We start from the raw sequence: 13,111 nt of genomic DNA, 5'->3' as shown, positions 1-13,111 counted from the left end.
ATGCCATTTTTACTAACTAAAAATTATAAAGACTCCTTCCATCTCAAGTGTGTGCTTAAAAAATACTTTATGTTATTGGAGTTTTCCTCTTTTATTTTTCTGCTCATTCCTTTCCTTAAATATTAGATATTAGGTTCTCTACTCAGTAAAACCCACATGTGGGGATTAGCATTCAGTTACCGGGACTGAACTTCAAGACTCGGCTCTTCGGGTAGTAATCCACACCAGACTGGGCAGACCCGTCCCGCGTGCTACAGCGGATCTTGGACGTCCTGTTCTGATCCCCTTTGCGGATCACCTTGATGTTCAGAATGGCCGTGGCGTCAGGTCCCGAGGGTTCCCGGACTTGGTACGCAGCTTCTTCAAACTCAATGGTGGGGGCTGAAGAAACATGGTCAGGGAAACAAGAGCAAGTTAGAAAAGCAGGAAAGATTCCGACTCCCATGGAAATGCCTGCTAATGATAAGAAGGATTTTTCACAGTTAACAGCACAAAGACAAAATGCCTTACTGTTATGAAAATCAATCAGTATTTAAGCAACGCTTGGGAAAAAGAAATTCATTTCTGATTTTATAGAAGTCATGTCTTATTCATTTCTTATTAAAAACAGGATAGTGAGGGAAATATTTTTAAGGACTTTAGAAGCACGATGTCCAAGTTTCCACCAAGGCATTACAACTCAGAATGTTTTAAAATGTGCATGCTTTATCAAGGTACTGAGCCACAGTAAGCAACTGATAAATTTGTATCAACTGATTGCATGAATCAACTCCTTTTCATTGATGATACATGAATTTCTAAGGTTAATAATTTACCTCATTTATATGTAACTTAATTTTACCAAATGCATCTCTCATCTCTGGTCCTTTGAATCCTCCTTCCGGGAGCTCTCCCCTCCCCCGACCCTCAGCTTTTCCTAACTTCTCACAGGTTATTCAGTTAAGAATGGGTGGTTTCAGTGACTGACTGCAACGATAATTCAGGAACGGAAGACTTCTGAACACATTCTGGTTTAAAGTATTATTGTTATTGCTAGGGTACGGTTAATGATCTAGTGACAATTTTTAGAAAAATATCAAATTATGCCTTTTTACGATATGTTCTTATGGGGAAGGGCAAAGTGGTAGTGGTAGAGAGAATAAGATAAACAATTCAGAGCAATTACAAGTTGTATACCATTTTTCACATATAAAATTTTGCAGACATTTCTAGAGTCTCTGTGTTCATTTCCCCCCTCAGAAAGTCAATTCTTTCTAATTGTAGAAGATAAGCCTCATTTGAGACAGCAGAGTTTTAAAAAAGAATGGTTTTTGAAACTTAGGTGTGTCACTGCAACACACTGTGAATTTGTTACCCCTCTGAGCTTCGGCCACTGGCTTCCCTGTGTGCCTGGGAGTGGGTCACTGCAGGGGGAGAACCTGAGTTTCCTTGGGTAAAGGAGTAATTCAGCTCCCAGGCTGGCTTTTCTTATTTCACCCAATGTCCAAATTAGTCCCTGATTTTATATATGTGAGGATGAATAGTGGTATAAATATTAAATAAAATTGATATTACTATGTATAATGTTATTATCCATTAACTCATTAAAATATCAATTTTAATAGAACAATTATGTCTCAATTTGGAACAGATTTTGTTTTCCCTGGTGTATGGGGCACTCTTTACTACAACCTGACCAAAGAATTTAAGATTTGTTTTTTTAGGTTAGTAGGCCAAGTTAATGGAAGAAAACTGAGAAATCAGACTTTTCTAATTTCAGTGTTTAAATCAGTTCATTGGATTCAACTCATTCTGATTGTATTTCCAATTTTGCTCCAACTGCAGTGATTTAAATAGTTTTATTCTCTGCCTGTCTTAGTGTCTCTGTCCTAGTCTTTAACCATACTCATTCCTTTCTCTTGGCAGTGTGGTAGGGAATAATGAGATTAAAACTACCTATAGCCCTAGTAAACTTATAGGAGCTTTGTAGACGATGATTATTTGCTGCCAATATGTTATAAATATAATGCAGGACTGTCATCAGTAGGCATTTTTGTAGCCCTTTCATTTTTCAAGACACTTATAATGACATGGTTAGTAAATGTGATGCACAGCAAGTGTACATTAGAGTAGTGGTTACCATCTTCATCATTGGATATGGTGATGGTGGCCATGCTATTCTTTCCAACTCTGGCTCCACTCCAGTGATTCCCAAGGGGAAGGCCGAGGAAGACCCTGAACTGTTCCTCAGGCTCAAACATCGAGTCATCATGGATGGAGACAGTGCAGTTCTTCATCTAGAGTCAAGGGAACAAGATAGTCAAATTTGTATTGAGATGTCAATAACTTCCTTGATTTTCCTAGAAAATGATCGTTCTTCTTTGTAGCATCAAAGAGTCAACACAAATTCTAGTTAAAATAGAATGTTATCTAGGAGTTCATGCCTATGTGGGACTTACCCATATGTGGAGCCTCGTATGAGAACATTCCAAATCATTTGAATTATTGGTGATGAGTTATGAAAAAGAAGATCAAACACAGAACCCACTAATGATCATGTGCAGAACATTTGCACACTTTTCCACACTTTGCCTGGGCTGATCAATACACTGGTACATGTTATAATAGGTAGATTTCTGATGTTGGGGTTTAACAAATGGATTAGGCTTCCTGGAGAGCTGAACAATGTTCCTTGTCCATTGTAAAAATGGAATAGTCTTATAAAGAGCTTAGAAAGGCTTCCTGTTAGGCTAAGGACACCTTTAAGTGCTGCAGAATTCTCAAATGTGCTGCCAAATGTTGTCTCATCTGAAAACTTCTGAGTATTGATTGAGTCTCAGAATATAACCGAAACCCCTGTTTGATGCAAAGAAATAGTGTTTCTCAAAATGATCATTATCTACTGGGAATTGTGTCCTTGAGATATGTAAGATAAGGTCACAATATTTTGGAAAACAGAGCAGCCTCAATGGTGGCTTCATGTGATAAGTAGGATTATTTTTAGTTGAACCATTTAAAATCCACTATACTACCATATTGCATAGACTATGTGGGTGTAGAGAAGTTTCATTCTCATACTTCCTAATTACACTAAGTGAAAGGAGAGCATGCCTGTGAACATGATATGTGGCTTGCTAACCTGGTTTTAAATCCCTGAAGAATGTTCCTTTTTGCCCCCTACCACATCTTTCTTACAATAACAATTTTTTATAGAAAATATGAATTTAGTAGTGAATCTTCAGGATATCTTTAAAAGAAGACATTCTAGTGAATGACAAGTTCCAAAGACATATTGCTTAGTAAGCCAAGAAAAATGAAGATTCCCAAGTGTGCTTATGAATGATGATAGATAGGTTGTCATGTGGGTAACATTTAGACTATTAGACTATATTTCTTTATAATTTTATTAAATGACAAACTGTCTCTTGGATAGGTAGAGAATTCTTTTTTGAACTTAAAACAAATACAGACATGTAGACTCAAAGATTAAGATTGTATCTGTAGTATTTGTGTGTATTTTTAAGTACATGCTTCAACCTGCCACCAGTAAAATTCTTATAAAATACATAACTGAACCAGGCTTTTCTGCATCATAAATATGTAATAGACTGAGAGTCCCAAAGAAGAAAGCTATCACTTTTTTATTGTTATTAAATATGAACAGAAAAATAATTTGGGGTGAACTGGTATGGGTAAGGTCTTCTTATGCTAAACTTCAAAAGGACTAATCATAAAACCAAAATTAGATGCATTAGATTGTATCAAAATCAAAGATTTCTGTTCAACTAAGAACATCATGGTTCAAGGTAATAGATAAGTGACAGAAAGTGAAAGTACATCTATAATATCTAAAATGTCTAACTGGTAAGGAATTAATATTTAGAATATTTAAAAAAGTATAGCAGATCAGTAAGAAAAAGACAGCAATGTAACAAAATAAGGAACAGAGGATTAAAATAATACATTTTTGCCCTGGCCAGTTATTTCAATGGTTAGACCATTGCCCCATGGACTGAAGGGTCACAGCATCAATTCCCTGTTAAGGGCACATACCTTGGTTGCAGGTTCTCCAGCCCTGGTAGGGGTCTGTTGGGAGGCAACCAATCGGTGTGTGTGTGTGTGTGTGTGTGTCTACCTCTCCTCCCTCCCACTTTCTCTAGAAATCAATGGAAAAAATATCCTCTAGTGAGGATTAAAATAATAATAAATTTCAATAAGTGAAAGTTCAATAAGTTAACAAGTGTATAAACCACCATTAATTAGAAAAATGCAAATTAAAACAAGGTGTAACTTTACACATATTAGATTAGCAAAAAGTCAAAAGATGAATAATGCTAAGTGTTGAAGAGGATGTTGGGTTACAACAATCCTTGTGTATTGCTGGTGAGATTCTGGAAAGTATTCTGACAATATTCCTTTTTTTTAAATTAAGCACATGCATACCCTACGGCACAGCAATTTGGCTGCTATATATGTATCCAAAGAAATTCCATCTTACATCTGTGAGTGGATAAGTATGAGGATGTGCACTGCAGCATTATAGTGGTGGTGTAGTGTGAGGAGTTGACTGTCGGCTATTTCTATGGTTCCTCACTGTCTATTGCTGAGAACAGGTGGGTAAAAGGTAGTAGATGCAGCTCTAGCTGGTTTGGCTCAGCTGATAGAGCGTCAGCCCGAGGACTTAAGGGTCTTGGGTTCAATTCTGGTCAAGGGTACATACCCCGGTTGTAGGCTCCATCCCCAGGCCCTGGTCAGGGTGTGTGCAGGAGGCAATCAATCGATGCGCTTCTCTCGCTGTCTCTCCCCTTCCCTCCTACTCTCTCTCTTAAAAAAAAAGTAGGAGATACAGCCTGCAGGTGTGATTCAGTGAGTGTTGACCTATGCACCAGGAGGTCACTGGTTTGATTCCCAGTCAGGGCACAAGACCGAGTTTTGGGCTTGATCCCCTGGGGGCATAAGGTAGGCACCAGGGCTTGTGCCTTGAATCAAGGGGCACAATTGAATCAACCGTCTGCAATTGAGATCCAAAAATGGAGAAATGTGAGTCTCATTCAATATATATTTTTGGCATACCCCGAGTTTGATGCAGCCATACTTAGTGATTGGCATTTTTCAGGGATTCCCATGCACTGTGCATTGCTATTCAACTGACTTGCATCTGCTCAATGTCTTCTCATCTGGTCCTAGTCTATTGGTTCTATTAGCATGTATGTTGCCCTAGGACAGAGGCCAAGGTATTAGAGTATTGTCTATTCCTCCTTTACATGTAGAATCTCTTCGTCTCTAATGTTTCAAGTTAAGAGGAGCCTTGTTCATTTGATTCTGATAAATTCCAAAGATATTACTCATCACCTACATTTCCCATCTCAACCAATGATATATGTGTTTGGTTTTAAGTGAGAGACCAAGATAGCCACATAGAATGTATGATATAACTAAAAAATATCATCAATTAGTAAGAAATATCCTAAAATGTTCAGAATTTACCTAAATTACTTCACTGTGAACAAATAAAGGCATCAAGGACGAAGAGAATCTCATCATTCAGTCACCACAAATCTACTTACTTTCTCCCCTTTCAGAAACGTAATCCGTGAAGAGTCTGTATTTCTTCTCTCTTCAAAGTCCTCTGTGACCTTAGCCGACTGGCTCTGAGTATAGCACCTCACCGACGACTCATAGCTCAGGTCTCCACTCCGAATGATAGGCACGTGCAGAACACCCTCCTTCTCCTTCACTAGGAGCAAGTCCTTGGCAAACTGCATGCTGGGCACTGGGGAGCAGAAGGAAAGATGGAGACATCGTTAGAGGGAGATATAGGGAGGTGGCCACAGCCCTCGGCAGCTCTCAGCAGCCTCGTAGCAGAAGGGCTTCAGGAAGGGCCACCCTAGGCTGGCCAATCACAGGTGGTAAGCAGATTTCAAGGCCTGATTGCTGCTCTCAGGGCCAGGGAATTGCTTCCACTATGAATGTGGTTCCAATAAAATAGAACAAGTCAATTTTGCGCCTGTTTTTGCCCAGCTTCAGGGTATGGTCACCATCTCAAATGCAGAAAAATAATTCAAGTAAAAAAATGGGCCATGTATAAGAAAAATTTTGATAGAGACTTGAGTACTCAAAAAGTTCAATTCCCTTCTAAGGCTACAATATGGCAAACAGCAGTGCAAGCCTGCTGATAAATGACCACTCACACTGGTCCTGGGGCCAGGAAGACACCAAGGAGGACTTGGGACATTGGTAAAGAGGGAAGAGCAGGCCTTGTTTAAAGGAGGTTGACTTGCCGCTCCAGTCTTTTGTTGGCAGATCTTCCTATTTTTAAACAAAGCCAGACCTCTTATCTGGATTTTTATGTCATATCTCCTAAATTTTAAAATAACAACCCATTAAAATAGGAAAAAAGAAATTCCAGGCAAGTCGAAACTATTTGGGCCAAACAAAACACATCCACATGCAGAAATGTCCAGTGGGCCCCGACTCTGTGACCACTGCTGGAGAGTTACCTGTTCTCATAACTCACAAGGCCTCATTTGACTTTAGGGAGGGACAGTAGCCAAATGTGGCTAAAAGCAAAGGCTTTGGAGTAAGCAGGCTTGAATTTCCATCTCAACTCTGCTACTTATTAGCTGTATGATATAGAGCAATCTACTTAGGTTTTATGAGACTTGGGTTTCTTCAACATGTAAATTGGAAATGTTAATATCTAACTCATAGAATTATCAGGAGTATTGAATTTAACAAGATTGTACGGGCACGGTGTTCAATGCAGTATCTGGCATACAGCGACACTCAAATTTTGGTAGGGATTATTATCATATGGTTTATATTGACCCCAATTCCAGGCTTCTCTATACAAACGGTCAATTTTTTCATCCTTGCTTCCTACAGTGCCCATGGTAATCCTCTGTATTAAGACATATCTCTTTCCAAGAACATTTTGTTGACTGTAGGTTATTAATTTCTTAATAAAAAAATACAAAGAGGTAGTCCCTCCAGTCATATGCCACATTAGTCTTTGGGGCTGCAGGAAGCTGACCCTATAGCTATAGACACTTAGTTCCTGGCTGGGTCCTGGGTGTGCCCTGCCAAACCTGAAAGGAGGAAACAGAAAGGGTGAGCACACCAGCATTCCGCAAGTCCACTTGCAGAAAGCTGCTTGCCTCCAACCTCCCTCTGCTCAGAACTGCTGGCATCAGCAAAATAACACAAAACCATGAGCTGAACTAAGCCTAACAATTACCACTTATTATTGAGAAAAACCCAGAATACCACACCTAAAGGAAAATTAACAACTTTAGCATTAGGCTCTGAACAATTACCATTTAGGGCTCTGTCATCCAGGATAATGGTCTGTGCTATTAGGGAGTAGGTGGCAATAACATGACCTAGCACAGGAGGACAAGAAGGAAGCTTGTTGCCAATTTAAAAGTAACACAAGCAAGAAAGCTTTTCTGCTCAAGGCAGATTATCTAATGCTTTGGATTGATTTTTCTTGCTGGCCTGACAGGCGTCAAGTCAAGATGAGAGTTAAAAGCTAGAGTGGTTGTCTTTTCACTTTGTTGATGGTTTCCTTTGCAGTGCAAAAATCTCTATAGTAGTCCCATTTGTTTATTTTTCCTTTGGTATCCCTTGCCCCAGGAGAAATATCAGAAAAAATATTGCCACAAAAAATGTCCAAGATTTTACTGCCTATGTTTTTTTCTAGGATTTTTATGGTTTTGATTCTTACTTTTAAGCCTTAATCCCTTTTAGATTAATGTATATGGTGTAAAAGGTGGTCTAATTTCATTTTTTTGCACATATCTATCCAATTTTCCTGACATCATGTATTGATTAGATTATCTCTGGCCCATATTATGTTCTTTTGTTAAATATTAACATACTATACTCAATATTAATTGATCTATATGCCTGTTTTTATGCCAGTACCATGCTGTTTTGATTACTATGGCCTTGTAGTATAGTTTGATATCAGGTAGTGTGATTCCTCCAACTTGGTTCTTCTTTCTCAAGATTGCTGTGGTTATTTGGGATCTTTTGCAGTTCCATATTAGTTTTTGGAATATTTGTTCTAATTCTGAGAAATATGCCATTGGTATTTTGATAGGAATTGCATTGAATCTATAGACTGCTTTGGGTAGTATAGGCATTATAATGATATTAATTCTTCCTATCCATGAACATGGTATATGCTTCTACTATTCGTATCTTCTTCAATTTCTTTCTTCATTGTCATATAATTTTTCAAGAACAGGTCTTTTACATCCTTAGTTAAATTTATTCCTAGGTATTTTTTATGCAATTGTAAATGAGATAGGTTCTTTAGTTTCCCTTTCTGATAGTTCATTATAGGTGCATAAAAATGCAGCTGATTAATGAATATTTAGTGTGTATCCTGCTACTCTACTGAATTCATTTATCAATTCTAGTATTTTTGGGGGGGAAATATTCAGGGTTCTCTATATACAATATCATGTCATCTGCAAATAATGACAGTTTTATTTCATTGTTTACAATTTGGATGCCTTTAATTTCTTCTTCTTGTCTGATTTCTGTGGCTATATTGAATAAGAGTGGTGAAAACAGCCGAAACCGGTTTGGCTCAGTGGATAGAGAATCGGCCTGCGGACTGAAAGGTCCCAGGTTCGATTCCGGTGAAGGGCATGTACCAGGGTTGCGGGCACATCCCCAGTAGGAGGTGTGCAGGAGGCAGCTGATCGATGTCTCTCTCTCATCGATGTTTCTAACTTCCTATCTCTCTCCCTTCCTCTCTGTGAAAAATCAATAAAATATATTTAAAAAAAGAGTGGTGAAAACAGACAACCCTCTTTTGTTCCTGTTCTTAAGGGAAACATTTGTGGTTTCTGCCCATTGAGTATGATGTTGGCTGTGGGTGTGGGTGTCATATATGGCCTTTATTATGTTGAGGTATGTTCCCTCTATTCTCAGTTAAGGGAGAACATATTCAATAATGATACATCTGATAAGGGATTGATATCCAAAATTTATAAAGAACTTATAAAACTCAACACCAAAAACAAACAAACAAAAAACACCAATCCAATTAAAAAATGGGCAAAGGATCTGAATAGACATTTCTCCAAAGAGTACATACAGATAGCCAATAAACATATGAAAAGGTACTCAATGTCACTAATCATCAAAGAAATGCAAATTAAAACCACAGTGAGATATCACCTCAGACCTGTCAGAATGGCTATCATCAATAAATCAACAAACAAGTATTGGCAAGGATGTGGAGAAAAGGGAACCCTTGTGCTCTGTTGGTGGGAATGCAGGTTGGTATAGCTGCTGTGGAAAACAGTAAGGAGTTTCTTCAAAAAAATTAAAAGTGGAACTGCCTATGACCCAATGACTCCACTTGTATGGAAAGTGAGCATGGTAGGGTATAAAAGCATAAGATTGGACTTGGATAAAGTGGATCTGGGTTTTACAGATCCATCACTTCCTCTCTGTGTGGTCTTAACTTATTTAACCTTTAACACTACAATGGGTCACTGAAATAGGTTTGGGGATTTCTTTCTTTGGGATAAATTCAGGACTGAATATATATTATTGTAGTCTTCCTGAAAAATTATATATATATATTTAACATATTCATTTTCTAAGTTTGCAATCCTAATGCCCATCAACAAAAGATAAAAATAATCTAAGTGGAATCTTGTATTGATCAGAGTACAATGAAGTTTATGTGTTACTGGAGTCCCACTGGCAAGTATAAATTATAGGTGTGTCAGGAAGAAAAGAAGTTAACATGTAATAAAATCTACTATGTGCCTGATACTATGGTAGGTATTTTCACAAATTTTATCTAATTTATTCTTCACAACAATCTTGTAAGGTGGGTATTTACATGTTTTATAGATGAACAAAACGGGGCTCAATAAACTTAAGGCTGAAAGAGCAAGGAAGTGGTGGGGCTGGCATTAAATTTTAGGACTTCTGATTTTGCATTCACTTTCTACTTTATCAGAGGGAAATTGGCTATCTTTTCATGCAAAAGAATAAGAAGACTTTTCAAGAATAAAAGGAATAAATGAATTTCCTTTTTCTTTCTTTTTTTAACTTTACTGAGGAAAAAAATCCCACAGAGTCTACTACTGCACAAATAGAACCCTGTAGTGTTGTATAAGGACAATGGGTTTGGAGCCAAAAGATCCAGAATGTATGCTGGTTCCTCCACATACTATGCTTGGTGAATGTTTCTTCCCCAGTCAGTCTCATCTACAAAACAGAAGTAAAAGTGAAACCACTGGATTATGAGCAAATGAGATAATGTCTAACAGATCACTCTGTAAACTCTGAAGTAACGTGCAATATAGAGTATTGTTATAATCTTGTTCATGGTTAAAGTCACCATTTTGTGAATCACAAGTCTAATTGCAAAACTTAAAACTATAAAACTACTAGGAGAAAACATAGGAGAAAAATCTTTGAAACTTTGGTTTAGGCAAAGATTTCTTAGATACAACCCTGAAAGCATGATCAGTAATAGAAATATCAATAAATGGAACTGCTTCAAAATAAAAGCCTATTTCTCTTTTAAAGACATTGTTGAGAACAAAAAAAGAAGCAGTAGTTTGGATAAAATATTTGCAAAACACAAATCTTTCCCAGAGCCTAAAACAATACAATAAACAACCCAATTAAAAAATGGGAGTTTTCTACAATGCTTTGCCAAAGAAGATATATGGATGGCAAGTAAGCACCTGAAAATATCTCAATGTCATCACTCATTCACTACCCACCTACTGGAATAATGAAAACACTTCATAAAAACTGACAGCACCAAATGTTGGTGTGGATGTGGAGCAACTAGAATTCTCACACACTGCTGGTGGTAACAAAAAATAGTTACAACCGCTTTGGAAAACAAGCTGGCAGTTTCTTAGAAGGTTAAACACTGACCATTTGATCCAACAACTCCACTCCTGAGTATTTACTCCAGAGAAATGAAAACCTATATTCACACAAAAACCTATACGCAAATGTTATAGCCACTCTGATCATAATTGGCCAAACCTGGAAACAGCCTAAATGTCATTCAACAGGTGGGTGAATAAACAAATGGTGGTGCATCCATGCAATGGAGATTATTCAGCAGTTGAAAGAGTGAACTACTCTTATGTGCAACAATATGGATGGCTCTCAAACACAGTAAGTATTCTGATGGAAAGAGCCAGGTTCAAGGTGCTCATATTACTGGATTGCATTTAGACATTCTGGAAATGGTATAACTTTATGGATAGAAAATAGATCAGTGGTTGCCAGGACTCAGGATGGGTAAGAGGTTGACTAACAGGGGTGTGCGAGAACTTTGTAGGGTTAGAACTGTTCAACATTTTAAAAAATAGTTTATTAGTTTTTAGAGAAATGAAGAGGGAGAGGGAGAGAGAGAAAAACATTAATGTGAGAGCACAACATCAATCGGCTGCCTCCTACACGCCCCCTACGGTGATCAAGCCCACAACCTGGGCATATACCCTGACTGGAAATTGAACTAGAAACCTTTGTGTGCACGAGACAATGACCAACCAAATGAACCATACCAGCCAGGGCTGTTCAACATCTTGATTGTGGTGGTGGGCACAATACTGTCCATTTGTCAAAACTCATAGAACTGCATACCAGAAAGGATGAATTTAATTCATGTAAATTAAACCTTAATAAACCTAGCTCTAAAATAATATACCATTTTTTGCCTGGCTGGTGTGGCTCAGTGGTTGAGTGTCGACCTATGAACCAGGAGGTCAAGATTCAATTTCTGGTCAGGGCACATGCCTGGGTTGTGGGCTTGATTCCCAGCAGGGGGCGTGCAGGCGGCAGCTGATCAATGATTCTCTCTCTTCACTGATGTTTCTATCTCTCCCTCTTTCTTCCTCTCTGAAATCAATAAAAATATATATTAAAAATAAATTAAAGTAAGATACCATTTTGGACATATGCATATATTTCTTTTCTCTCTTAAAGGCTACACAAAACAAAAAAGTGGTTAAAATGATTGTTTCTAGGGAGTGGAACTAGAGGATTGGGAGACAGGAGAAGGAAGACTTAATTTTCATAGTATACCATTTTTTTCATTTGATTTTTTAAAATACATAAGTGAATAAATAATTTAAAATACATAAAAATATTAAAGATTGCTCTGCTGGCCTGCCTGCTCCTTTTTTGGTGCCTCTTCATTCACTGTAAGAGTTTAATCGTGGACTTTATTGTCAACCATAGGAATGCTGATTAGGGTCCTTCTGCTTGAGGTGGGAGGTTTGCCTTGATCTTCTCCACCCAACTCTAGAATCTGGCAATTCTAAGTTTCATCAATTCTTCCTAAGAAGCACCTGTCCCTTCTTCTTCATCCTCATGTTACTTAGGTTAGGTCTTCAGTGGCAACTGACAAGTTCATATACTTGTCTCTTCATTCTTGCACATCGTCTACAGGACAATGAGTTTCCTAAGACAAAAATCACACACTCCTGTGCTGATAAGAATCTGTTGCTTCCCTCTACTTATCGATTCCTCATGCTAAAACATAAGACTCTTAGAACTTGACTCCAACCTATCTTTCCATTTCATTTCCTTTTATTCATCTCCTACTGGATTCAAAGCACAAGTAAGCATCTCACTGTTTTTCAAATATGCACCTTTCAAAACTTTATGCCATTATACCTATTATATCTGTTTATTTGACAAAGCTTTCTTTTATTATCCATTAGGTAAATTACTATCACACCTGAAGGCTCAGCTTAAGTATCAACTCCTTTGTGAAATCTTCTATGATTCTTCCACACAAAGTTACTGTTCAGTCCCATCTGCTCAGATAGCACTGTATTTACAGCACTGTTAGGCCATTTATCATACTAGAGGTGCAGTGGATGAAATTCGTGCACTCGTTGGGGAGTCCCTCAGCCTGGCCTGCGCCCTCTCGCAGTCTGGGGATGGTTGGACATCCTTAGTGCTGCCACAGAGGCAAGAGAGGCTCTCACCACCGTCGCTGCACTCTCCAGCCGTGAGCCTGGCTTCTGGCTAAGCAGTATTCCCCCTGTGAGAGCACACTGACCACCAGAGGGCAGCTCCAGCATTGAGTGTCTGCCCCCTTCTGTTCAGTGTGTATCATAGG

The 13,111-nt window shown here is 38.2% G+C and overlaps 1 protein-coding gene across 1 annotated transcript in view; it reads right to left on the bottom strand.

Moving 5' to 3' along the window:
- The window catches only part of FRAS1 (Fraser extracellular matrix complex subunit 1), a 479,756-nt gene that overhangs the window by 39,611 nt on the left and 427,034 nt on the right, over window positions 1-13,111 (bottom strand). The window contains exons 59-63 of the mRNA XM_006778222.2: window positions 10,185-10,221; window positions 7,296-7,361; window positions 5,547-5,752; window positions 2,120-2,276; window positions 181-381 (exon numbers count right to left, since the gene is read on the bottom strand). Of these exons, the coding sequence (XP_006778285.1) occupies window positions 181-381; window positions 2,120-2,276; window positions 5,547-5,752; window positions 7,296-7,361; window positions 10,185-10,221 (667 nt within the window). The remainder of the gene's footprint in view (window positions 1-180; window positions 382-2,119; window positions 2,277-5,546; window positions 5,753-7,295; window positions 7,362-10,184; window positions 10,222-13,111) is intronic.

Source organism: Myotis davidii, unplaced genomic scaffold (genome assembly GCF_000327345.1).
Source record: "Myotis davidii unplaced genomic scaffold, ASM32734v1 scaffold449, whole genome shotgun sequence".
Lineage (NCBI taxonomy): Eukaryota > Metazoa > Chordata > Mammalia > Chiroptera > Vespertilionidae > Myotis > Myotis davidii.
Note: the sequence above shows the minus strand (reverse complement) of the source record. Positions and strands in the feature narration are given on the sequence as shown.